The sequence below is a fragment of the Ascaphus truei genome, chromosome 5 (assembly GCF_040206685.1).
Source record: "Ascaphus truei isolate aAscTru1 chromosome 5, aAscTru1.hap1, whole genome shotgun sequence".
NCBI classification, from domain to species: domain Eukaryota; kingdom Metazoa; phylum Chordata; class Amphibia; order Anura; family Ascaphidae; genus Ascaphus; species Ascaphus truei.
Genome location: NC_134487.1, coordinates 273,703,961 through 273,730,724, shown reverse-complemented (window position 1 = coordinate 273,730,724; position 26,764 = coordinate 273,703,961). Strand labels below are relative to the sequence as shown.

At 44.4% G+C, this 26,764-nt stretch overlaps 1 protein-coding gene across 5 annotated transcripts in view; it reads right to left on the bottom strand.

The window, feature by feature from the left end:
• Window positions 1-26,764, bottom strand: part of SYNPO (synaptopodin) — a 75,245-nt gene that overhangs the window by 21,580 nt on the left and 26,901 nt on the right. For 4 of the 5 annotated variants that reach the window (XM_075602095.1, XM_075602094.1, XM_075602092.1 and 1 more), the window contains exons 2-3: window positions 24,761-25,810; window positions 661-2,510 (exon numbers count right to left, since the gene is read on the bottom strand). In XM_075602095.1, the coding sequence (XP_075458210.1) occupies window positions 661-2,510; window positions 24,761-25,244 (2,334 nt within the window). In that variant the 5' untranslated portion in view covers window positions 25,245-25,810. Of the gene's footprint in view, window positions 1-16; window positions 2,511-24,760; window positions 25,811-26,764 lie in introns of those variants that run through there. The other variant, XM_075602096.1, reaches the window with a different exon arrangement.

Below are 26,764 nucleotides of genomic sequence, written 5' to 3'. Positions count from 1 at the left end.
ATGTGTAGAGTGCGACTTGAAATTCTAGGAGATTTGTGCATTTATTTGCAAGCTTCAGGAAAGAAGATAATGACACAGAAGAAGAGACCAAAGTATATATGCAAGAAAAGCCCAAACATCCCGAGAGCTCCTTTTGAAGTAACCCAGCCCACTTATTGTCACAGTCAACAGAAGAGGCAAAGCAAGAGTCAGGGCCAATGAGAAGTGTCCAGCAAAGTGAGGAGAAAATTTGAGAGGTGAAGAAGACAGGAGACAGCAGGGAAACGTCAAGGCTTCAGACGAAGAGCAGAAGTGAGAAGCAGTGTCTCTTGGATTTGAAGAAATGCTTGTCCAAGTACAGATTTGGTATCTCTACTCTGAACTGTTCTGTTTTCCCTTGCATGCTACGCTGATAGAAACTCTATGCATGTGGTTGTTCAGTTACGTGTTCCACAGTATAAAAGGCTACAATAATAACCTAAATAAGTGTATGGGACCACTCTAGTTCACAGCACAGTGAGCTATCAGTTGGATCTGATCATTCAGCATAATTTGGAGTTGTTTACAGGCTCTGTTCCCATCTAACCAATACCACCACTTGTTGATGATACTTGGCACTTTAGGATAACTGCAACTGGATTCTCAACACTGTTACTTGTAATATGGAGAAGGCTTCCACACCTGTGTCTCCAGGCCGGCGCTCCTGGCAGAGAATGATGGGCGTGGAGCTTGTACCACAGCTTTGGTTCGTGGAGATGCCACCCCGGCATTTGAGAAAGGAACTGGTGATGCTGGAGGTACCTGGCTGGTTGGTGTTCGTCTCCCAAAGCTGGTGGGCATGTCATTGGCAGGGGATGGATTTAAAGTAGCAGAAGGGGATCGGAGTGAATGGAAATGAACCGGAGACTGCATAGTGGGAGAGGGTACCATAGAGGAGGGTGGGCATGATGATTGTCTTGTAAAGCGATGAGACTCAAGCACCATGGGTTTGGGTGGAGGTGCTGCCCTGGGAAGAGAACTCATAGGGTCTTTGGTTGGAGAGAGGATGAACAGAGAAGACTGAAGTTGGTATGGCTGCCGTTTCGAAATTTCCAGCTCTTTTTGTGACTTCTCACTCTCTGAGGCAGTATTGGCCAGTGGAGAGGCTGAGGGAGGCTTAGGTGATCTTTGGATGCCTTTAACTGGTCGACCGAAAGCCATGGGAGATACTTGAGCACTTGAGACATACTTCCAAGATGGGGGCAGTGACATAGTAGGGGAAGGTGACCTAGCAGAGTCATGATGTGATGGGGACTCAACAACAAACCTTTCCATCCTGGATTGCCTCCTGGCAAACAGCTCCGCCCCTTTCCCTTTAGCCTCTGTTAGAGTTTGTATTGGCACAAGAGGTGGCTTTGTTCTGGCACCTGGAGATTTCAAGCAGGTAGACCACTCAGGCGCAATATCAGTGGGCTGTGCATTGTCTCCTGCTCTGGTTACCTTATTGTTTTGAAAATTGGAGGCTTCTGCTCCAAGATCGAAGGGCTCCTCCTCAATAGGTACCTCCCCCTGCTCTTTTTGCTTCCTTCTCTCATCTGCAGTTTGTACCATGGACAGCAGATCCGGATTTGGTGTCATCTTTGGCTTCTCGATGAATGTGAACATGGATTTCTTCGGTCCGCGACGTGACCCAAGTCCCTCTAATATACCCGACTTTGGCTTTGATGTCAACATGGCTTCTCCATGGCTGGCTACTTGCAGTACAGTGTTAGTCTCTGTAGGATAAAGAGCAGAATAAGCAGGTGGGGATCGAATACGAGAGACTGGAGGGGGGCTTGATAAGGTTTCAGCATAAGTGGGCGGTGGAGGGAGGTCTATGACAGGACTCTTATCTGAAGACAGGTTCCTTTTAGCAGATGACTGAGCTCCAAAGGGTTTAGCTGTTCTGTTAGCCACAGATACAGGTTTGGCCAGGGTGAGATGCACTTCACAGTACTGTTTGTTCTGCACCCCATTCTGTTCTTTTTTGACAGTGGGTTCAGTCTCATGACAGGTCTGGTTAACCAAACCATTAGTGGGTGACACCACCATGTTTTCCTTCAGATACAAGCTTAGAGGGACTTGATTGTCTTCATCTGAAGCACTTAGTGAAGGTGCTCGTTTATCTATTGGTGGGAACTCCTCTCCTCTGAGCTCATCTCTCCACATGTTTTCTACTTCTCCAGCATGCCCAGCCTCCGGTGAGGTTTCTTCCATGTTGCTTACAGTTGCTGAGTGTCCAGAGCCAACTTGAAGGTCAACTGCCTCAGCCTTAGCAGGCGTCACACCATGTTGGGTTTGGATACCCCGTGTCTCTTGAATACCCGGCGCCTCAATAAGTCTTGTAATATTCTGTTGCTCAAGGGTTTTCAGTTTCTGACGGCGCCGATTAAAGAGCAGCGCTCCTCTGGAGCAACCACTCTGGATGGTGCTTAGCTGGGTAGCATCTTCATCCCCACCAGACTTTGCTTCCTTCAGCTCTTTCTCTGTGAGACTGATACTTCTAGAAAGATCTGTGAAGAAACAAGAAAAGGGTAAACCAAAAGGCACGAGCTGCACCGCATAAATCTGCCTTATAGATTTATATCTGCAAAAGGATTTCCTCTTTTACCATATTAACACACTGAGACTCTTCATTGAAATGTAAGCTGATTAGTTGTATTGACGAGGGAAAGTACATTTAAACACAGAATGTGAAAGAGGGAATGTCAGTATGCACCTATAAGGTGTCCTCTACCCAGAAATCCAACCCAAATGCTCTACTTCCCCTGACTCTAACAAATGCTCAGGTGGCATCAAACTGATTAATAATAGCTGCAGTGCAAACCAGTCTAAAACTTCTATCTACTGTTGCTGCCCTATATTGGATCAACCAATTATTGTTACCTGATACCTATTGAAATTATGTGCATATACATATATATATATATATATATATATATATATATATATATATATATATGAAATAGGACAGGCACTCCACCATCCAAAGGTAAATGTATTCCTCAACATTTCAGTCCTTATCAAGAGCACCCATTGGGAGTCGAAACGTTGAGGAATTTTACCTTTGGATCTTGGAGTGCCTGTCCTGTTTTCTCATATCAGATGTGCTGCCTTACTGACACCTGCACGGTCGGCACCCTATATTCCACCTTCATCTACACATATGTGAGTGCCATATTTTCTGGACTGATATACATATGCAAAATCTTGGCGCTGACTAAACCACTGCTCCAAATAAGGGTATATACAATAAATTACCTAAAAACTAGAAAGAGGGAGGCACACAAGTACTGTAGTCTTTGCAATATAATTGCTGAAATTTACTTCATGACAAAAAGCAGAGTTAATGTAACATTTTGGGAACACCATCCGCTTCTGCTTTTTGTCATGCGGGAGGTGGAGGGGGGGGGGGGTGACGGGAGGGGGAGGGGTGACGGGAGGTGGAGGGGGGTGACGGGAGGTGGAGGGGGGGTGAGGGAAGGGGGGGGGTAAGGGGAGGTGGAGGGGAGGGAGGGGAGGTGAGGTGAAGGAGGGGAGGGGGGAAGGAGGGGAGGAGTGAAGGAGAGGAGGGGGGAGAGGGGGTGAAGGAGGGGAGGGGGGGAGACGGGGAGGGGGGAGAGGGGAGGTGAAGGGGGTGTGGAGGTGAAGGGGGGAGATGAAGGGGGGAGATGAGGGGGGGGTGAGTTAAATGACAATGTATCATGTGGCCGCTTGCTCGTCCTTCCCCCACTGTCTGCCGGTCGTCCGCCCCCCCCCCCCCCGGAAACCTTCCGTCTGTTGTGGACGTCTGCAGAAGGGGGCGCGTGCATGCGTCCGCCCGCTCCCTCACCCGTTCGCCCGCTCCCTCACCCGTTCGGCCGGCTCCCTCACCCGTCCGCCCGCTCCCACGCGGATCTGAGGCGGGAGGCAGCGTGTCTGAAATTGTTGTGGCCGCTCCCCCGGCCGGCTGTCCGCTCCCCCGCTTTGTCCCGGGTGCTCGCTCCCGTGCGGCCCTGAGGAAGGTCTCCCTATGGGACCGTAACGTTGGCATTCGTGTAACAGTGTGTTTTCTAATACATCACTTTTGGATTACTCCTTGCTGTATGCTGTCTCTTTTATTGGTTCATGGACTGGTAATTATGCTGTATCATTCTATGGGACAGGCATCTGCTTTATGCTCTACATCAGTGTGCTGTCTGGCTCTGTGATTATATATATATATATATATATATATATATTTGTATAGAACTACGTAGCTTTAATGTAATCTTTAACCTTCTGTTATGTCCTTGGTTGCTGCTACAAAAATGCCAATCTACAATTGTGCCATAAACATTTCAGGCTTTTCCCTGCCTTCTGATAAGGTCCTAGAAACAGAAAAAACACACTCCCAAAACACAAACAATGTAGCAAGAATGGTAAAAGAAGGCACTTCTTCCAAGCCATATATCCCAGGCAGCATGAAAGGAATTCCTACTCAACGGGGAAGTGGGACAAAACACCCAGCAAAATTTGAACACCCGTTTCCATATAGGTTTGGACAATCTTGGTGGTATACAGTAGTTGCCACACTAATTGATTCTACACATTAAACCTCCAATGAGCTCTATAGCTAATGAGAGGTTATAAAGAAAAGTACATTTGAACCTGCACTCACCCACTTCTTCATGAGTAGTATCAATAGAATCACCACGTCCTGTACCTTCACCGCTACGGTACTCAAATTATCTACAAATGTCCAAAATAAACCGGCACGCAAATAAATAAATGGAAAAAAAGCTCACGTTATCCTTCCACGTGGTTAACCCAAATTGTCAGTTTTAATGCAAAATATTCTTGTATACAGAAAAGAAGGGTTGGTTCGACACATACTGCGATAATGAAAAAGCAAAGCAACGTTTTGAGGGTCCCTGGCCCCTTCCTCGGGCTTATTTTCTGTCTACAAGAATATTGTGCATTAAAACGGACAGCTCGGAAAACCATAATGAGGAAATATAAACCACGACTGGGTGAGATTGCTTTGTTTAAAATATCCTGCTAGCGTTGGGGTTGGAATTAGGGGTGCTGCACCCCTCCGCCCCAGGTTCATACGTGCAGGGACTAGTGGTGCAGTATGTATGTTACTGATTTCAGAAGAACGGCACTGCCACCCAAAAAAAAAAAGTTCCTGCATTCCTGCTTTATTCATTACGGCAAAATAAAACGAATGTATCAAACGAGCGGTTTCTGCACTTCAAAGAACAATTAGACAAATATAACCTACTTCACCCTCGTTTACAAGGTGCACAGAGGACAATCCGTAGTCACACCATAAGAATGTGAGATACAAAAGATATTAACACACCATTATAGGCTTAATATGCTTTTTACAAGCATCTACCCCGGTTTCCTTCCCTTATGTTTAGGGCACAATTAAGGTAGTTATCTCTACTGATATAGTGAATTGCCTCATGCAATCAGCTATATTCCATGAATCTGAATTCTTAGGCCGAGTCCATGGTGACTCAGCCCGTGCGGAGGCGCGCTGAGGCTGAGGGAAAGCGGGTGCTTTCCCTGGCCTTGGTTAGCGCGCCGTGTCGGGGGCCGGGCCAGTGACATCACGGAGCTGGTTCGCCCTCATTGGGCGAACCGCTCACGTGACCGGCCTTGCGCTCCGAGGAGCGCAAAAATGTAAAACTTCCATAAGACATGCTTCCGCACGTTTGCGGAAGCGTAAGCGAGCCCCTGCTAAAGCCGCTCTCATTGCGGCTGCAGGGGCTCACTGCCGAGCAGCAGCGCGCCTCAGCACGGGTCAGCGCATAAGCGCTGACCATGCCCGAGGCCTTAGTGTGAAAGAAGTGCTGGACCTTTCATTTTATGTAATTACTTTCACTTAGGCCAGGTCCCCGCTGGCTACTGCAGCGCCCGCAGTTGCGGACGCTGCAGGGACAAGAGCCGCCCCACAATGGGCCGGGCCCGCTGAGACGGGGGGCCGCCGCGCTGCGCGGTGACTTTTTCCAGCCTGCAAGATAATTGGGGAACTAGCGAGAGCGCTGGGCCGCGCCGGGTGACATCACGGCTGTGCCCCCATCACGCCCCCCCCCCCGTCTTTCCCCCTGCAGACCAGGGAATTCGGCTGCACACGCGCAACCTCGCAGGCGCTCGTGCAGCGCAGGCAGCGGAGCGCGGAGCCTTAAGAGGGGACTTTGGGCTTTCAGACTCCCAGCCCCTCCTTTTATTAGTTTATTTTAACAAAGGGGCGATACTTAAAGCTACACCTCCGCCTGTTTCGGCATCACAGTACATACACACGTTGATTTGCAATGGGCCACATTTACTAACCGATGCTAAGCAGTTGCGCACCATGAATCCTATTCAAGTGAAGCTAGTCCCTTTTATATCAGCACCAGTCCTGTTTATTCTGTGCTGTAAAAGTATTGTCTATATGTGCATTATATGAAGGCTTTTCGCTCTTTTCACCTATTACTAGAATCTTGGTCTAAAGTTGAGACTGTTGCAACTTTGGGGAATATGAGACGACACCACTTGTTCCATAGCGCAATGCAGACATTCTCTTCTGGTCTTTTAACACCGGCACCACGTGTATGGACTTTGCTGTTTGCGTTTCTTACACCTGGCACTGATCTCCTGAGAACAGAAATTGCTGCCACTTCAGAACACGGCGTTTTATCGCCTGCGCTACGGGGTTTCGACATGTTACACAATTAAGACGTTCTGTCAGCAAAATAATAATGACATTAATGGTTTTATAATAGGATGAGAAAGATAACCGTACCATTTTGGAGATGGAAAACTTAAATGAGCAATCCAAGCACTTTTATTAAAAACATTTATATATATTTTTTTTACACTGGGTTGAAGCAGAGGGTCTCCGGAGCTGAACCCCGTTATTTCCGCTCTTGGGACCCCCTGCTTCCGGAGATAGTTACCTCCGAAGTAGGTGTCGGTATCTGCTCCGGCTGAGCTACCTGGGCTTTAAAACAGCAGCCCAAGCTGCCGTTTAAAAAGATAAATAGAAAAAAAAATCCCCTTTAATATGTGCATCAATACAATCCACACAATGATAAGTAATTAGTTTCAGCTCGGGGGTTCACTAAATGGCTGCAGAGGAGTATGCTGCATTCAGTGGAACACATTTGTATATTAATGACAAAGTTCTGTAGGGAAGATCATGTGACCTGGCAGTCACTAGATACAATTGGTGCACTGCTAGAGAGAGGGCGGGGCTCAAACATGGGTGTGCCAGAGTCTGTTTCAGAAGTGGAAGGGGATGTGACTTTGTAAATGGTTGCCATAGAAACAAAAAATGTTTGTTACATTATAATACATTACAAATGTTATTTAGTGTTGATTAAAAAAAAATGCTACAAGTATTTTCTCATAGTACAGAACTGATTTATTAAAAAAAAACCCACACGTGTAGGATATTGCTTGGTCTGCAGTTTAAAGTTGAAAGCCCCCTGCATCATGCGAGCCAATAGGAAGCCGAACTTGATGATGTCACGACTTCCTATTGGCCAGCAGGCCACGGGACGTTTGAAAAGCGGCCATTATGTAATCCTTCCTAGCCGAGCGGTTACCGGCACCTACTATGGAGGTACGTATCTCCGGAAGCAGGGAGTCCCCAGTACTGAAATTAATGGGGTTCATCTCTGGAGACCCCCTGCTTCAACTGTGTGTAAAAGGGGCTTGGGTTATCGCTTTAAATGCATCCTATTTTATTATTGCGCAGAGCAATTGTTCCCCAAAGTGTGTTAAAAACCCACCCCCAAACGGTTCACTGATGCAATTTCGACACAAAGCTCCTTGATCCATTGACACAAAATGGACATGAAGTTAATTGTTCCAGTCCCTGGCACTTGATATTTGGTTACTCCAATCAGAGGAACAGTCCCCTAGCTCAACTTTTTTTTTTTTTTAGATGGAAGGGAACCAGGGGTCCCCACAGCTGAATTGCATTAATTTCACAACATGTCAACCCAAAAAGGATCTTCATCGGAGTCCATGTAATGCCACATATGAATATTACCTGGAATGCACTGGATCTTAAGCATCCTGGATCTAATGACACGTTTTGGTCAGCCACGTGATCATCCAGGAAGTGATCCACCAACACTCGTGTATATGAGTAGATGAGTTGCATTTAAGGTACTATTGGAGTACAATATCATGGCTAATGAAAACATTAAACTGATACTTGTGGTATTTTGACTGTTGGTGACATTTTGCATCAACGTATCAAGGTGCTTGACTCCAGTTTTGCTCCACTTGTGCCGGTGAGACTTTCAAAGAGAGGTGATAGAACGATTTAAGGGAGGACATAGTCAATGGAACATTGTGACGGAATGTATCAAACATTGTGATGGAATGTATCAAACGTTGTGACGGGATGTGTCAAACGTGACGGAATGTATCAAACGTTGTGTTCGGAATGTATCAAACATTGTGACGGAATGTATCAAACGTTGTGACGGGATGTGTCAAACGTTGTGACGGAATGTATCAAACATTGTGTTCGGAATGTATCAAACATTGTGACGGAATGTATCAAACGTTGTGACGGGATGTGTCAAACGTTGTGACGGAATGTATCAAACGTTGTGACGGAATGTATCAAACGTTGTGACGGAATGTATCAAACATTGTGTTCGGAATGTATCAAACATTGTGTTCGGAATGTATCAAACATTGTGTTCGGAATGTATCAAACATTGTGTTCGGAATGTATCAAACATTGTGATGGGATGTGTCAAAATGTGTGCCTGCAACTAGTGCCCTTTGCTTTTCCCTTTCCATTGGGTAAATCCACCACGTTTAGGTGGTGTTAACCTATGCTCCTTAAGAGATCTGCATTAACAAGGTCCACACATTTCCTACACATGCAGCACGTGCATACATCCAGTATGATGCCAATGGAAATGTTTGCTCTGGATTGTGGAGCAAATTGCACCACCTTTATACAGACTTACTGTAACGTCATAAAAGCCAATATATGCAAGTAGAGAAAAGTGTTTAGATGCACTGCTCTGTTTTTCTTACATCTGATGCAGAATGTTAGCTTTATACCACTTCAGATATGGACGATTTTTGGGGAGACAAACAAACGGGAAAAGGAATGGCACAGGGAGACGCAGGATATGATGCATCTCATTATAATATGAGCCCCATGTAACTCCTCCCCAGCTCCTCCTAGACACTCTTCAACAATACAAACTAGGGCAGATGGAGCAAAACACATTGTAGGATGAAAATGCACCAGTTTTGCCTTGAAACATACTCCATAATGCCCACATACAACCCTTGACACATCTCCCTTTGCTTAACTTTATGCTTTGCAGGCATCTCCAGCTCGGCCAGGATTAAATTGAGGGGGATCAACTTCAGTAATCTTTCTTCTTAACACAACAACAACTATACAAACCTCAGCCCAGCAAGTCTAACCCTATTATTTAGCAAAGCCAGAAACGATGCAATATCAGATATCAGAATACACTGTTTGCCTGAGTGCTCTATTTTACCACAAGAATGTACACTAAAACTCAAATAGCACCACAGAATGTAAAATACTAGGTTTTCATGTTTGGTCTAAAAATTTACTTTTTTTTTATGCAACATTTTTTTCCCTTTCTTCCCATCATAACCAAAACCACTGTGCTTTTCTTGGCTGTTTTCATAGGGTATGTATGAGAAAGGGGACTCTAGAATTGAATTGTTTAACCACTATAAATATGGCAGACTTGTTAATCAAAAGCCTGTGCTTTGATGATTTATAAAAGCCTGTTTGCAAAAGCTAGCAGCAATAGTACTTTTAAATGGGCAAGTAAGGGGCTCTGGCAGCTGAAGGTCTTGTTTCCAAATGTATATGGGTCTTTGATGGTCTGGAAGTAGGTGGTTCTGCTTATGAGTGGGACACAAACTTAAAACGCTGCTTTTAAAGACTTAACGGGAGCCCAGGCCTGTCTTCAGAGAGCTTGCTGAACATTGCACTTTGGCAGTGAATGGGTTACACCCCCACACCCTGTTTTGCATTCCACAGATTTTATTGGTTTCTATGTTTGTTTAAATAAACTCTTTTAGCGGGAAAGAGGTTAAATGCAGGTGGCTTATTCAGAAGGCGACCAGTCTAGTGCCTCCCACTCTTCCTCAAATAGAGACTTGTCTGCCCTTCTGTAGAAAAAAAAAAGCATTCTGCTAGGAGAGGACTAAATCACTTCTCTTTTAACGTATTTATTCACCAGTGAGTGAGATTTCTGATTTTTAACCTTTTTTTTTTTTTACGGCTAGCGGGGTTTGCAATGCAAAGAAATTATTAAAGAGCAGTGAGTTGTTCTCAATTTATTGTTAAGCTACTTTTTATTTTATTTTTTTTAGGCCACTTTCAAGCTCTGGGGACCTCCAGAGAATAAAGCTTTTAAATCTCCCAGAGAATCATTTTTGTCTGGGAGACATAATATGGCCGCCTGGTCCAACCTTACTCCGGCAGTGAATAGGAAGTTGTAAAGCCATCAGGAGATGATGTCACGGTTTCCTATTGGTTGACCCTGTGGCCCTGTGTCTGAATCTTCTGGCACATAGAAAAGCTTTTTTTTATCTGGAACCCGAGGGTCCTCAGAGTTCTGAGTAGAGGGGTTCGGCTCCCTGCGACACCCTAGTTTATGTATTGTTAACACATATATGTGTTAATGGGTAGGACTGATGATTTCAGACTTTAATTACACTAAAGTCTAAGGGGCAACTGGTGTGTGTAAGACGGTGACCCCACTGAAGTCTACTGCTGTGGAAGATCATGATGCATATTGCTAAGCTGGAAGACTCATTAGGTCCCATTCTACGGGGGCAGGAAGGCGTCTTATGGGATTGCACTTAGTAAATACAGGCAGTCCCTGGTTATCCAACGGAATCCGTTCTGGAAGTAGCGTTGGATAGTGAAACCGTTGTACAGTGAGTCCCGTGTTAATCAGTGGCGGTGAGCGTTGGATAACGCATTCCGGCGCCGAAAAACGGACCTTAGGGTTGCATTGTAAAGCGTTGGATATGCCATTTGTTGTAAAATGAAACGTTGGATAGGGAGGACTATCTGTATAGACCTAAATGTGTAAGAGAGTGTCCTAACTTTTGAAAGGTTGTTACTCTTGTAGCTTGTGAGGGCGGGCTTCCCTGGGCGGGCTCTCTTTGGTGGGCTCCCCTGGGCGGGCTCCCCTGGGCAGGCTCCCCTGGGCAGGCTCCCCTGCTTCAAACTCAGCGTCATTGTTTTTCAGAGTCATTGCCTTTACTCATTGAGCCACTCCTATGTTGACTATCCAGTCCCGCTTGGCAATATACTTTGCAGTTGCAATAAAGTAATAAAGTAAATGTGTGCAGGCTTCTCACGCCGACTCTTGTTATTGTTAACTGTGATTTTATTATTCAACGTCGGTTTACTAACATTTCATATGAATGCCATAAACCGAACTGGGCACTCGGGTTTTACAACCACTGCTACACTATCATTTTTTTCTTCCATGTTAGGCTGCGTCCACTTGGCGCTTAGCGTGTTGAGTTCAATGAATGTCAATGTTTCCGGCCACGCTCGCAGGCGCTATGCACTTGGCGAGACAGATTAAATTGATTTCCAGGCGCGCTGAAGGGTCACATGACCTTCAGCAACCAATCAGCGCCAGCCACTGCTCGCCCACGCCCCCCCTCCCAGCCCCCCGCTCGTGCTTAAAAAAAAATATACAGGACAGCCGAGCGCTCATACTTCAGCGAGCTCTGCAGCAGTGTGGCCGCAGCCTTAGTGTAATCAGTCTCATTGTAGCATATTTAACGAATGCTACTGTAGCAGAGCTGTAAGGTGTCTTTCCAGCGTCAGAAAGCATGTTATGGAATAGCACTGCTTAGTAAGTATGGGCCACCATGCATTACAGGAGTCCAGAATCTTAGAAGATTCAATCCTCTACTATTTATGATACTGTGCACTATACTATTGTATTGTATTGTATGTCTTTATTTATATAGCGCCATTAATGTACATAGCGCTTCACAGCAGTAATACATGTGGTAATCGAATAAATAACAGATAATATAAATAACAGATCATGGGAATAAGTGCTTTAGACAAACATAACATTAAGGAAGAGGAGTCCCTGCCCCGAGGAGCTTACAATCTAATTGGTAGGTAGGGAGAACGTACAGAGACAGTAGAAGGGGCACTGTGCACTATACCAGGGGGTGAAAACTTTTTCCCCTATGCCCCCCCTGCCGGCAGTCCCCTCACTCCCGCGCCCCCCTCCTAACCCCCACTTATGTGACGTGACGTCACCTGACCTCGCAGCGTCATTTGACGCCGTGTTGCCATGGCGACGCGGGAAGGAAGCCGCCGGAGCCAAGGTAAGTAAAGGTTTACAGAAACCCTGCAGCTCCCCGGCACTTAATTTAAGTGCCTTCGGGAAGCGCGTGGGGGCTCTGTAAACCCAGCGCGCCCCCGCCGGCTGTCTCGCGCCCCCCAGTTTGCGAACCGCTGCACTATACCATTCATGACACTGTTCACTATACTATTCATGATACTGTGCACTATACTATTCATGATACTGTTTCCTTTTAGGCACATTTTTCATTTCTTTAAAAAAATGTATTAGAATTGTCTCTTTCACTTTTATGATTCTCAGAAACTAGAAGGGCTTAGTGTCCATCTGTTTAAATGCCAGGCCCAACTGTTCCAAGTATCCCATAAATGAGGAATCCTATGATTAAAAAAAATATAGATGGATTTATTGGGCAAGTCTGCCTGACAGAGAAAGAGTTAACTTTACTTAGAAACAGAAGTCTGCAGCTTGAATTCATCCCAAGACCTGTGGCTTCCCTGAAATATGCACCAAAACACGGCTGTTTCTCTTTATTCAGGCAGCCGGAAAAAGGAGGGGCAAAGAAAGAGAACAGAGCTCCCAAAATGTACCAGTAATACCTTCTTTCATTTAGCAATTCTCACTACTTCAGTTATCAATAGGATGAGAAGACTATACCATATATATATAGAACCACTGCCATTCAACCACCATGACTAGTGCCCAGTATAAGAACCCACATCAGTGCCCAGTATAAGAACTGCGAAGCTATCTCTCATCAAGTGTACCAGCAGTCAACTGTAAACAGTATACAGTACCCAATGGTAAAACAATATGCTATTCCCAGCATCTCTACTGCTATACTGACCATCCATAACTGGTATACGAACATATGAATCCTCAATGACTTGCATGCCAACCATGGTAAGCGGACTGTAAACCTTTTATAAATGTGCCCATGCTGCATTGTGTGTGCCAGGTAGTGTCAGGGTTCAGAAAGTGCTGAGTAAGCTGAACGCTAGCTGTCCCTCCATGCTCATCCCCACTCACAGAGGTCAGCTCGTAAAGCCGAGAGATGAAAGAATAATGACTGGGGGTAATATTATACCGAGGCCCTGATCAAACACAGAACACACAGAGGTGACACTGCAACTACCCAACAGTGAGGACTTGATATAGCTGAATATGGGCTGAGAAAGAAATCTAAACATCAATGTTTTGGCGCTTGCTGATGTTCTCACGAGTATTGTAGTTTATTCCACAGTTCCCAGTATATCCATAAAATATGAAGGCGCAAGTGTGCATCTGACGCCTCTTTTTTGTACACTTGAGTGTGGATCAGTCAGTCATACATGACCATCCCAGAAAGCTTTTTTACACATACAAGTAGCGGCAATGCAAACCCATCATCCCCACCCCACCCACTGTCCAATCAGAAATACGCAAGCCCTGCCAACCTTACATTGCGAACATTAAAGAGACACAAGGGACCAAACTTATTAAGCTGGGCTATTGCACAATACAACTTATGTTTCATTCACTTGCAATGCACTAAAAGGTCTTCTGGCGCCTGAACGCATACTATGGAATAACGCAGCTTAGTAAATATGGGCTAATGTGGGCATCAGCAGTACATGCCGCAACCCACCAATCACCCACTGCCCCAACCATGTATCTATGTAAAGGACAGTTGTAGAGAGGACTTCACCAATGCATGTCACTTCTACAGTTGAAGCTTGACCCCAGATTAGAAGAAATTATTTCACCTCAATGAAAAAGACTGCATGGGCTTGTAACTTGAGTTAAAGTCTCAAATCAAGCTTTATCCCTACACAGCATGGCTAATGGGCACTTCAGTTATACAGAATGGTACAAAACAGCATTGGTGCAGAAATCCCCTTCTACATCGATACACCAAATTCATTAATATATGATGAGATGTTGGCCTACCACAGACAGCTGAGACTATTAATGACAGTAATGAAGGGAGTGACTGGCATCAGTGAGAATCCTAGGCCTAGCACGCTCACCCCTCACCCACGCCCCTCAGAGACCCGGTGCTCTCGGCAGCTCCACCGCGCCAGCTGCGTTTTCCCCTAAGCATGCCCAGTTTCCATAAACTGAGAGAAGCACATACATAATATTAACACAGCCATGCACACACTGGTTTCACTTTACCATGGCAGAAACAAGCACCGGTGATGCTGAGTTCCCATTATCAGCAAAGCAGAAACAGGCCCACACATGGAAACACACAGACACATATGCACAAAACTTATTCAAGCGGCAACACACAGACAAACAGGAAGAAAATAAGAGAGATACAAGAATACCAAGGCCCAGATCCACAAAGTCACGTAACATGGAGTTAACCTAAGTTAATGTCACAGTAAGGCCTCAGATATAGTGGGAGCGCATGGCGTCGCGCGCGCCTTTTGCCCGAGCGTTCTGTAGACTGAGATTGCTCGCGACAGGGAGGCGTAGCCGTGACATCACCAGGCTGGTTCGCCCTCATTGGCTGAACCGCTCAGGTGACCCGGTCATCACGAGACAAAAGCAAATTGCTCTGAATCCTGAAAACCCTGTCGCACGCGGTCGATCGCACTATGGACGTGGCCGAAGGCCGCGCTTATGGTCCCGACGATGTTGACGTCATGCTGTGGTCGCTGAAAGTGACTTCCAGCGATCGCGACCAAGCTGTCGCTCCGTCGTGTCGCTCCTACTATAAGCGTACGCGACGGATACAATACATTTGTTGCGACGCAACGTCACCAGGACTATAAGCGCGGCCTAAAACTACTGGCATATCTTCAAAGGACAACAAAACGTTAAGCTATGTTTTCTCCTATAAACAGGGTAGCATTAACTATAGCAGGCATTAGTAATAATGACACGCAAACGAGGTGTTATAATAACTTTGCATATCCAGTAAAGTCTATTAAGGTTAACGCGGGGACTTAATGTTATATTATTTAAGTTATACCTAACTTTGGCGTTACTCCCATCCAGACACTAAAATATCAGAGCGATATTTCCCTTCATTCATTTCTTTCTCTACAGCAATCGTCCTATTTTGGGGTCTGGATAGGAGTAGTGACAAAACGTTATCGGAAGATAACGCAATCTTATGCTATAATAACGTGACGGGAAGTCTATGCTAACGAGATGTAGTGCAGCCACTGTTTTTGCATATAATCTGCTTTGATACCATGTTTACTCAAGGAACAAAATATCCAGTCCTTTTTTGGGAACATCTTGTTGTATGCCCTGATTGTACAGAGATTTGTGCATGTATATACACTGACAAAACTCAAGCACACAAGCCAAACGCATACTCAGGGAGGGGAGAAATATGGTTGCAATTAGGGAGAGACACATGGACAAACTGGGACTGGCATTTAGGGAGACACAGAGGGCACAGGAGACACAAGCTTACAAACACTACCTACATTTACTTTTCTCCTGTACCTTGTTCTTTCTCAACAGTGGGATTAAAGGTAAAAAGCTTTGCCTAATAGCAGATTAGATTACTAGAGAGAAAGAGAGAGTGTTACCCAGAGAGCTGAGACAGAAGAAAGTGAAAGAAGACAGTGGTACAAGAGACATCCAGTCATGACTGAGTACTAAAGTATTTGAACAATTTGTGGACAGAGGTGCAAATTAAGAAGGGTCATTTGCAGGAGCTCTATGAAGCTCGCGATTGAAAAATGGGACATAATTATGCACTGTACTGACTTTGCACTTTGTGACTGCTATAAAGTAGTTGTCATTTTACAGATTAGGAAGTGACAGGTGAAGGGGCAGACAGGTGATGTAGGCAGGTATTATGTACCATGTTCTCATTTAACCAATATATTGTAAGACAGTTGTTTTCTAAACTACAAAAGGCTGTCCTCCTCTGGGGATGAGAACTAGGTGCTATGTATATAACAAGGAGCTTTGTGTTGTAAAATTGCTGCTGAGAGAGACAATGTGAACATGTGTGTAACTGTATCTGATATTATGCAGCAGTGTGCATCAGCTTGTGACCCGGGCAGAGGTGTGAGGTTAGGAATGATCCAACACGCATATTATTTTAATCTTGTGTGCCGTAAATTCCTTTAGCAAATGACCCCCATCAAATCTAAGACGGGACCCGTATAGACATTGCAACTCCGTGCAGCTGAAACAGACCCAGTAACCTCTAATAACAGCAAACGCTGCATCTCTGCCGAGCTGGCCCTGACCCCCTCCCAGCTCCATCCCTTCCATCCCCACCTGCTGCATCTGAAGCAAGTGCCAAGCTCACCTCTCGTCCTGTGATCCGGGCTGTCTCCCAGGCAGTCTGCACTGGCAGCACTGGAGTTTGGTCATTTAACAGCACTCCCCTCCTCTGCTAAAAGCAGACGGATTGGGTGTCCCACAGTACGAGAGCAACTGGCTGTGTCTGTCAAAATACCTCTTCTCTCCACTCTGACCAGGGCCTGCTGACGCACTCTCTCTCTCTCCCTCTCTCTCCCTCTCACACTCACACTCACTCTCTTTCTTGTGTCACTGCGGTCACTGAACCTATCACTGTTTTTCTGTTGCTTTCTTTCACAGTTTCGCCCCCTCGTTTTCTTCTCTATCACTTTGTCTATTTCTCTGTCTCTTTGTCTCTTTTTCTATTACTTTCTCGGTTTTGATCTTACACTTGTCTGCCTGTCTGTGTTTCTCGCTGTCTTTGTGTTTCTCTTCCTGTCCCTGTCTGTCTGTCCTCTGTCTCACTCTCTTTCCCTCCCTCTCTTCGCCTCCCCCCCTCTCTCCCTCTCTCCCTCTCTCTCTCCTTTATTTTGATCTGTAACTATTACTATCTTTCTTCTTCTCTCAGCTTCCTCGTTCTTCACTCTGTCTTTTCCTTTATCCCTATTACTCCTAACTCTTTATTCATCTCTTGCTCCGTTGCTTCCTCTCCCTATTGCTCTTTCCCCCTCTCACACTGTTTCCGTTCTCCAGCAGATTTTCCCTTCTCTCCCCTATCTCCCCCTCTCTTTCTCTGGCTGTGTGCTCAGAACTGCAGGGTTTGCTGTCTCTCTCTAGGTCCTAGTGCTGTTCTGCTGTAATATGCTTGTCCAGTGTGTGCTCTGCTGATGCCATCTCCTCTTCTTCGCCTTGTAGCCTCCTCCCCTAGTCTCTGGCACACCTGTGCACACCTCTGCTTCCTCTCGCTACAACAAAACGCAAAGCCCAGACTACTCATCTCCCTGTGGAATGTCCCCTAACGTAACATACTGGCTCATTACATGTTACAAGCTGCCAGAATCAGCTTACTGAGATGTCAGATTAAATAAGGTGACTTCACCGGTATTATGTATGTCTGGTGCATCTTGTGCTACTCCCTCACCGTTACACCTCACTGCACTGACATAGACTTCTATTACACCCTCACTACACTGTTACAAAAATATCACTCTCGAAAGTGGATTGACACAACCTTGTTACTAGGGTTGCCAGGTGGCTTCTCCAAAAATACTGGACACAATGGTGAAAGGTGCGACGTGCTCGAGACACACAAACATACGCTTGACACACATGCTCGAGAGACACTTCCGCTCCATGCTGTTTCCTCCTCTCCTTGGCCCCACCCTCAGGCTCCTTACACCTCCTCCTGATTGGCTGCATTACCCAGCAGCAGCCATTCAGGATGGAGGAAGCTGCCCAGTCCCCTAGCAATAGCCCTGCTCTCTCCCTGCTCGGGGAAATCCCACGGCCCCTCAAGCCAGTCAGGTCATTATGTCCATATGTCCAGAGAGGTCTTACCGGACACATAAATGTCCAGTATTACCTCTGATTTTTTACTGGACAGTGTCCAAATACAGGACCGTCCGGTTCAAAACTGGACTCCTGGCAACCGACTGTTACACCCTCACTGTATTGAGGCAGCCCTATTACGGCCTCACTTCCCTGCCGTAGTCCCGCTCTTCTCTGGTAGGGTCGCCATATTTACATTTTTATAATACGGGGCGCCGAAATCCAGTATGAAAGTGAGGCGTTATAACGAGGGATGAATGATTGGCAGGTGCTTGGAGCTAAATGGTATCTCCCGCTTGAGCGCTATATTGTTTGGTTTCAATCCTCTCTGCTCTTGGCCGGACGGGGAATGACGCGCGCTGAACTAACAAGTGGCGGTGGGAGAAAAAGTAACGCCTATAGGGGTGGGTGTCATGTTATTAGGGGAGGACCAGGCAGGGTCCTGACTTTATTACTTTAATAATTTAGTAAGGCGACATCCATCGTAAAAGTTAACTATTACACTCAAGTAGGAATTTTATTACGTTTTTATGATTTCGTTACAGTGACTTTATGTTCAGGCATTTCACATACAGGACAATTATGCATCCCGACAGACCTTTCCGCGACTAAGGGACAAGTCAATGAAATAAGGGACAATCCCGTACATATACGGGAAGACTGGCAAAGCTATTCTTGGGGGTATACCTGCTTCTATTTAATTACATTTTGTTTTCAGTGTGATTTCTAAAATAAAATAGTACTTTTACTGTCCTATTCAATGCATATAATACCTAAGGGGGCATATAAATCTAGTAACAGAGTCTGTAATATTTTGAGCTATACTTTGCTTTCCCACGTTGTGCTCAGAAACATTATTCAAAAGGGTTTTGCAACTTGAAAATACTTGTTTCTCTTTCCGTTTTCACTTGCCCGCTTGCCGTCCGTTTCAGGCTCTGCATCTTATTACCTTATTCCCTCACTTTGCAGAAGTAGAATACTCACCTCTGCTTGTCTCTCACTTTGAATTTTTATTGTGCGTCAACATTTGAATGCTAAAAAGTAGCACAAACCTTCCTTAAATATGCATCGTATGTAGGAACGCTTTGTGCGTAAGACGCACAATTCATTGTTAGAAATTAAGTTTGACACATGGTGTCATGTTAAGCACCTAATTGATACAATTAAAAATGAGCCAGTAATATGTGTATTTTTTATTTATAATTAGCGTTGGTAAATATAAATGATTAGTGTAGAATTAGTTATAATAGCCATATTGGGAAATATAGCCTATATAATGAAAACCCTGTGCTGCGTCAACGGCATTTTTGGGTTGATACACAGCAACTTAATTCTGCGCTAACAATATAAACAGACATTTTAGGGTTTATGCCAAGTTGATGGCGTAGAATGAGAAAAGTCTGTTTATATTGTTAGCGCACAATGAAGTTGCTATGTATCAACCCAAAAATGCATTTGATACAGAACAGGTTTTTCACTAATCATATATATTTATATTTATTTATTACAGGTTTGAAGCTGGGGGTCTCTGGAGTTGAACTCTGTTCATTTCAGCTCCGGAGACCCCATGCTTCCAGAGATACTTACCCCCGTAGAGGGGGCCAGAGTTTATCTGCAGAGTTTTAGGTCCAGGCCATGCTGCCCAATAGGAAGCCACACCACCATTAGATTAGGCACACACTTTATCTTCCTGCAGGGATACCGGCACCACTACGGAGGTAACTATTTCTTGAAGCAGGAGCTGAAATTAACACAGTTCAGCTCCGGAGACGCCCTGCTTCAAACCTGTAGTAAAAAAAAAATACACATATATATATATATATATATATATATATATATATATATATTTTTTTTTTTTTAAAGTTAACCTATATCGCTGCTTTAAACCAGCAGTGTGCAAACTCCCTGCGCCCCCCTTACCTGCTGCCTCCTCGGTCTCGCCCCCCCTTGCCTCAAATGATGTGTCAAATGACGCTGCGGGGTCATTTGACGTCACGTCTCCATGGTAACAGGCGTCATTTGATGCCGCATTGCCATGGAGACGCGTGGACAAGAAACCGGTAAGTAAATTTACAGAGGCCTCGTGCTCTTAGCGTGGGGCCTCTGTAACCACCGCGCGGCCCGCGCCCCCCCCAATAAAGTCTCACGCCCCCCAGCTTTAAACCGTCCCCTCTGATATATCCCTGTGTGATCCCATTACTGCACGCCCCACTGCTGCATATCTGACATAATCCTGTATTACACTATTGCGGCACTAACACAGCTCTGTATATTTCCCATATCACTTACACCGTTCAAATAAAAACATGTTTTAACTTCCCTTCCCTTTTGTCTGTGTATCTTTATCACGTATTTCACTTTCAAATCCTAATTTAAATCCGAGTAATAGTCATATAAAAAGTAATTGTGGCACCATTGTGAATTTCCTAAGGAAGGCTTTATAACTCTGCCTAAGTCACCGCAACTCTGAAACCCCTGCAGCATTTTTACTTCACTTAGCTATGATCCTTTAATTAACCCGTACAGAATGACTGGATGTATTACATATCTAATAGAATAGCTTGCTGTGCTTTTTAAAGTTAGGTTTTTGGCCTGAGTGTGCTACTAAACATTTGCCTTCTCTTCATTTCAAACCCAATATTTGCTGAAAAGTAGGGCTGGTGCTTTAACCTGTGCAGTGCCAGAGTGGCATACAATGCATTACAGAGCAGATGAATGCCTCCTCTGGGTCTGAAAGGGTGTACACTCTTCACTGTAGCATGTCCAAACATTACATTTCGGTATTTAATTGACATCAAAATATCAGTTTTATCTGCAAAGTAATTAGCTGGATAATGACTTGGAAAATCCCCCAGATGCCTAGTCATGTGGATAACTGAAGTTACGTGATGCAATGAGCATAGAACAGGAATACAAGGAACTCCCCCTCCCCCCCCCACCTCCCCCACACACTTCTAAGGCCTGGGACATGGTGATATGAAGAGCGCTGGGCAGCGCTGACGCTCATGCTCTCCTGCTCAAGCAGGAGATTTTTCGTGTCCCTGCATGAGCGTCATTGAGCGCACTTGTGTGCCGGGCGGGAGGCGGGGCTAGGGCGCCACGTCACGGACTGCCATTGGCTTCTGGCAGTCACATGACCGGCCCTGCGCTTTCCTCAGTGGCAAAATGTAAACTTGCCCGTCTCCTGCATTTCCACATACACTAGTGATGAAACTCGTAAGGGTTAAAACTCTCTTTTGGCTGAGCCTGGAACCTGTCTTTACCTTCTACCTGCTGCTACGGAACTGGAAGTGCAGATGCCATTGTGCCGGGGGACCGTTGTATGGACGCACACTACTGAAGCTAGCCGGCTGTGAATGTGGAAGACCAGTGCACGCTTCTAACAGCAAGATGTGAGCTTCGTACCGGCAGACGAATCACAGGATACCAGAGCTTTTTGTCCAAGGCACTTATTCTACTGTTGTGAGTGACCTGACTTTAGCATTGTGGTAATAAACCTTTTACCATTTACACTATGGAGCCCGCACTGTCCCTTTTTGTTCTTTAGAAGTATCGAGGAAGGTGGTTGGTCCTGCGCATAGCTGCCAGGGTGTTCCAGTGTTTTTTATTTATTTTATTTTTAAGGTTTATTATTTGTGGCTTTCCCTCCCACCCCCTTCTCCTTTTGTTTCATCTCCCTTTTCCAATCCCCTTTTTTCTTGTCTTATATGGTGTTTGTTTGTATGTCTTTTTGTGGTCTGTTATATTGGAACAATTCACTATAGTACTTACTCCCTCACATTTATTAACCTTCTAATACTTGTGTGGCGCTGTCATTTTATGTTTTATTTTTTGTTATCTGTGTATATATATATATATATATAATATATATATATAGTGATGGCTTTCCCCATTAGGGGTACAGGGTATACAAATGGATACAGCACCTCTTAAATAGGTACAGTTGGAGGACATCATTAATCCCCCAGCTAATTACCCAATAGGTCCTAACATCAGCTACTGGAATCAAAAGACCCCAGATCTCTTCTCTGACTCACAAAAAATACTATGCCAATAATAGATGCAGCTAGTTTTGCTTAGGAGTAGGGCATTGAAACAGAAACTGTATCTGCTAAATAGGTACAGATGTAGGATTTACAGTCTTCTTTTTAGATTGTAAGCTAGCTTTTCGTGGCAGATCAGATTTTTATTTTTAATAGTTTTTGTATTGGGTTTACAAGCATTAAGCAACAACATTACAATAAGATCGGATTTTCTAATCCATGTTTGATACCCTTATTAAATGCACTTCCACGTATTGTAATATTTTGTTGGTGAGATGTTGCAAACATAGTTGACACTTGAGATACATGAGAAGAAATCCCCAAACCACTCACATTAGCTGCATGGCGTCTTCAAGCAGTATTCAGAAGAATGGTCTTCATTCAATCGGGTAATTAACCAAGAAAGGTCAAACATGCTGCAGGTTTAGACATATCTATTGGGATTGCAGTCTGCCTTCCACAATAAAAGTTTAAAGGTGGGGTCTTAAAAATAATCTTTTACTCACGATTCAGAAGTGCAATGTCTATCATTTGTTGGGAACAAAGAGCAGAAGAAGAACAACGTTTGGGGCCCTAGCCATACTCTTCATCAGGTTGAGGCCGGAAACTATGGTCTTCTTCTGCACTTTGTTCCTCAATAAATCACAAACAATGCATTTTTGAATAGTGAGTAAAACAATATTTAGGTTACACCACTTTTTTCGCACATCGAAGTGGTATTAGCCACACTACTGTGGTTTGTATCTTACCATACACTTTTTGCACTACTCTATGTGATTCTCTGCCACCTATTCCTCATCAGTCCTAAAAGGTCACACCAACCCTGCTCAATATCACCACTTACAGGATTCATTTGATGTTTATTCTTTACCGTACTGTATGTGTTTTCAATACTTCCAATAGTATGTACAGTACTGTAACTAAGGGCCAATTTTACTACGCCGTTGTGAGCCATAAGATACCTTGCGTCCTATTCAAGTAATAGTAAGATCAAGACCGTAAAAGGTGTCTCTTGCAGCAACGTAAGCGTCACCTTATGGTCCGTTCACTTGAATGGGCAGTAAGGTGCATACGGCTTAGCAGTGCTTAGTAAATATGGCCCATCATGTCCTGTGATCCTAAAAGGAAGCCCCACTTAGAACCAGTGTAAACTAATTGCAGGTATAGACCTAACTAGGTATTTGATGCCTTTTTAAGAACAATTATATTATGGTGACTCTGATTTAACCCTTTGGGTGCCCCAGGATGTTGCCACTACGTCATGGGGTAAAGCCTTTCAGTGCCCCATGACGTAGTGGCCACACCATGCTCCTTTTGTGCTTGTTTTGCAGGGGAGATCGCGTTCCGCTCACCTATGAAATGTAGAACGCAATCGGTTACGTGATCGCGATTTGCCCAAGGGTGCTATCTCGTTTGCCCCATGCCAGTGATAATTCATAGATGCCCAGTCAAGCCTATGGACCAATTAGGAAAGTGGGAATTGATAAGGAGGAAACAATGCAGAGATAATAGCATAATAATCCCCCTGAATCTTCAGGTAACAATTCTTACAAACAGTCAGGGTAAAGTTTCAAATATGATTTTAAAATACTTTGACTTGTCTGAGGAATTTTCAAACAGCATCAGTCACCAGATTTCCTCTTATTAAACATATCACTGGTATTAGATCGCTTTGGTTTTACTGTATGTGGGAATGCATCGTTAAATATATCTGGACATTTCTGACATTCCTACCTACAGTACGTATGTATGTCTTTATTTATATAGCGCCAAAAGTGTACTCAGCGCTTCACAAAGAATACAGTACAGGGAATTATAATAATACAATAAGCGCAGCAAAATCAGACAATAGGAAAGGAAATCCCTGCCCCGAAGAGCTTACAATTTAAGAGGTATGAGGGGAAACTTACAGAGACAGCAGGTGAGGGGATAAGTGCTGTAGATGGCAGTGCTTGGCCACAATGGTTGGTAGGAGTGTCTGTGGGTGTTGGACAATAGCCATGAGTGCAGGCTATTGGGATGTCTGATTTGTGAGGCGAGTTTTAAGGTTAGTCAGTATTAAATTAGATACTGTAGGTTAACACCATTAGGAGGGGAAGAGTTGGCGAGGAGGCGTGGGTGAGAGCAGGTGTGTACATGGCTGGATCCAGGATTAGGAGAGATATCCCCAGCAGCAGGAAGGAGTAGAAAGAGGGTGTAAAAAGAGGATTTGTGGGGGTGATTTTTATTGAGGAGTAAAGAAGTTGTTGGAAAAGAGGTGTATAAATAATGGTGCAGTGTATGGGCACATGCATAGGTGGAGGGGAGGAGAGATGAAGAAATGTGGATAGGAGGGGAGTGGGGAAGTTAAAGAGAACAGAAACGTTTACAAAGGAGTGAGGAAACATTACACAGAAAAGGCAACAGGAATGGCATAGTGAGATGCAGGAGGAGAGACTAAACTAGGTATTGGAGGATAGGAAGAGTACAAAAACATAAATAAATATTATACATTCATTAAAAAAAAGGGTGCTCTATGCAATCCATGTTATAAAACTCTTCCTTTTAATGCAACATCTCCCAATCCCAAAGTGTCTCTTGCCATGGGGTTACTAAAGGAAAGGTCAACATGGAAAGGTGAAGGGGTAGATAGATAACAGCACTTACATGACTTCCTTGGCTGGTGATGATTAGATTCCAACCTGGTACTTGGTAGAGGTTTCCAGTCCAAGTTGTGGTCAGCTTCTACAGCTTTGCCAGGAACTGGGGCCAGCTCCAAAGATGATTGCATTGGCCCAACTGTGATCTCATCTGATGACCTGGTATCTTTTGCAATTGAGATCTGTCGATCTTGCTTCACACTTAGAAGATCATTGCTAGGCTTTAGTGGTTCCTCACTTTCTCCCCAATGGGCTGTCTTGAACTTCCTGATTGGTTTACACTCATTCTCCTGTGGGCTCTCAATCATGGTACCATCTTCTACTTTGAGCCCTAGACTCTGGTCTTTGATTTCAGAGGTCCTTCTGGGAATCCAGGATCTTTGTACTTCCTCTGCTTTCTGCTCTGAGACCAAGAATCCACAAGAACGTCCACTTGCCTCTTTGCGACTACCTAAGGTGCTATGTGAGGGTAGACTTGCTTGCAGCATCATGCCTTTTTCCGTGCAGGCTCACAATACCAACGCTGAATTTAAGCTCTTAATACAAGCTATTTTCATGCTCTGCAAACTTCAGTTCAAACGTCAAAGCTTTTACTCTTCATCTAAGGTCAGTTTGCTGCTAATTCAATGCTGTGGACACCTCAAATGGATTAATCTTGTTGAATAGCCTGTGATATGAGAACACCACAGCTCATTACTGATAACGCCAGGGACTTTTTTGTGCTTATCTGTCTCTGGCATCTGATTGAGTTACTTCAGTTTTTCCATTGAAGAGGAAGAAGCTCTGCAGTTTTATTATATTACTCACTCCAAATACATAAAGCAGTTTCCCTAATTTTTTGTTTTCTGGGGGAGGATGGAGAGGAAGAGGGTTATGAGAAATCTAATAGGCAGAGCTCCAAAGGAAACATTGGCCAGAGCACAAGCCCGTGTGTGTACAGGTTTGTCACAAGGGCAGAACAGTTTCTATGATTTCAATATTGCAATCAGCGATAATGTGTGCTCCTTCCTTTCAGGGTTTTTATTTTTTTAGTTCACTGTTTTTCCTGTGCTGTTTCCTAATGCAAAAAAAAAAGAAAGGAGGAAACCAACAAAACATCAGAATTTGGAGCAGGTCATGTATCCAATATAGAACACTCATAGGCTTGTATTGTCTTACTCATTTGTGAGAGTCTCCATTATTGCAAGACAGGAAGACCTCACATAGACTCTGTTTTTGACCCTTACTTAATATGCCATAATGCAAAACCTTAAACCACGTTTATTTTAAAGTACAGTATATTTAAGTAATTTATTTAGTTTTTTATGAACATGAATCCAATTTACATCCACAAACCTTCACAGCTAGGTAGGTCTCTCCAGTATAGGATATCTATTGTATTCACGGACTAGAATCGGATGTTCCAGGGCTGCTCTAGTTGTGTAGCTCTTTTCGTCTCAAAATGTAAAATACATGTTACAAATCCATTGCTGCTACGAAAGAAAAACCTTTTTGAAGAGTTGGACTCGCATGGGCATGGGGCCACATGTTGCTTATTCATGCTTGAGGCTATTTAACCACCCTCGACAGTGCAGAATCAGCAAGAATAAACAACAGGCTTGAAACCTGTTTACAAAATGTTGCCATCTGGTTCCAGTTTACACTAGCACATCCATCCAGATCAGGTTTTAAAAATTAGGTTGGCAGATTGGAAAATCTATATTGCATAACCGTTTCCTTCAACTTGTATTAAAGACTTTACAGCCCCATATCAATAGGCTGTGAATACACTTTTCTTGTTCTGGGGAAGAGTTCAGCGTTATTCATATGAATGGGAGTAAAATCTTTTCCAACATAGAGGTGTGGCATCACAGTATATGGAATATGGGGGGTCTGGTCCATGGTAAATATATCTGCTGTCGTGTGCTCTGGGGTTGTGCTAGCAAAGAGTCTGATCACTGTATAGTGTTCTGTCGTGGAGGGAGATCGGGATGTGGGGTCTGATGCCTAGCACTTAGGTGGGGAATCAGGG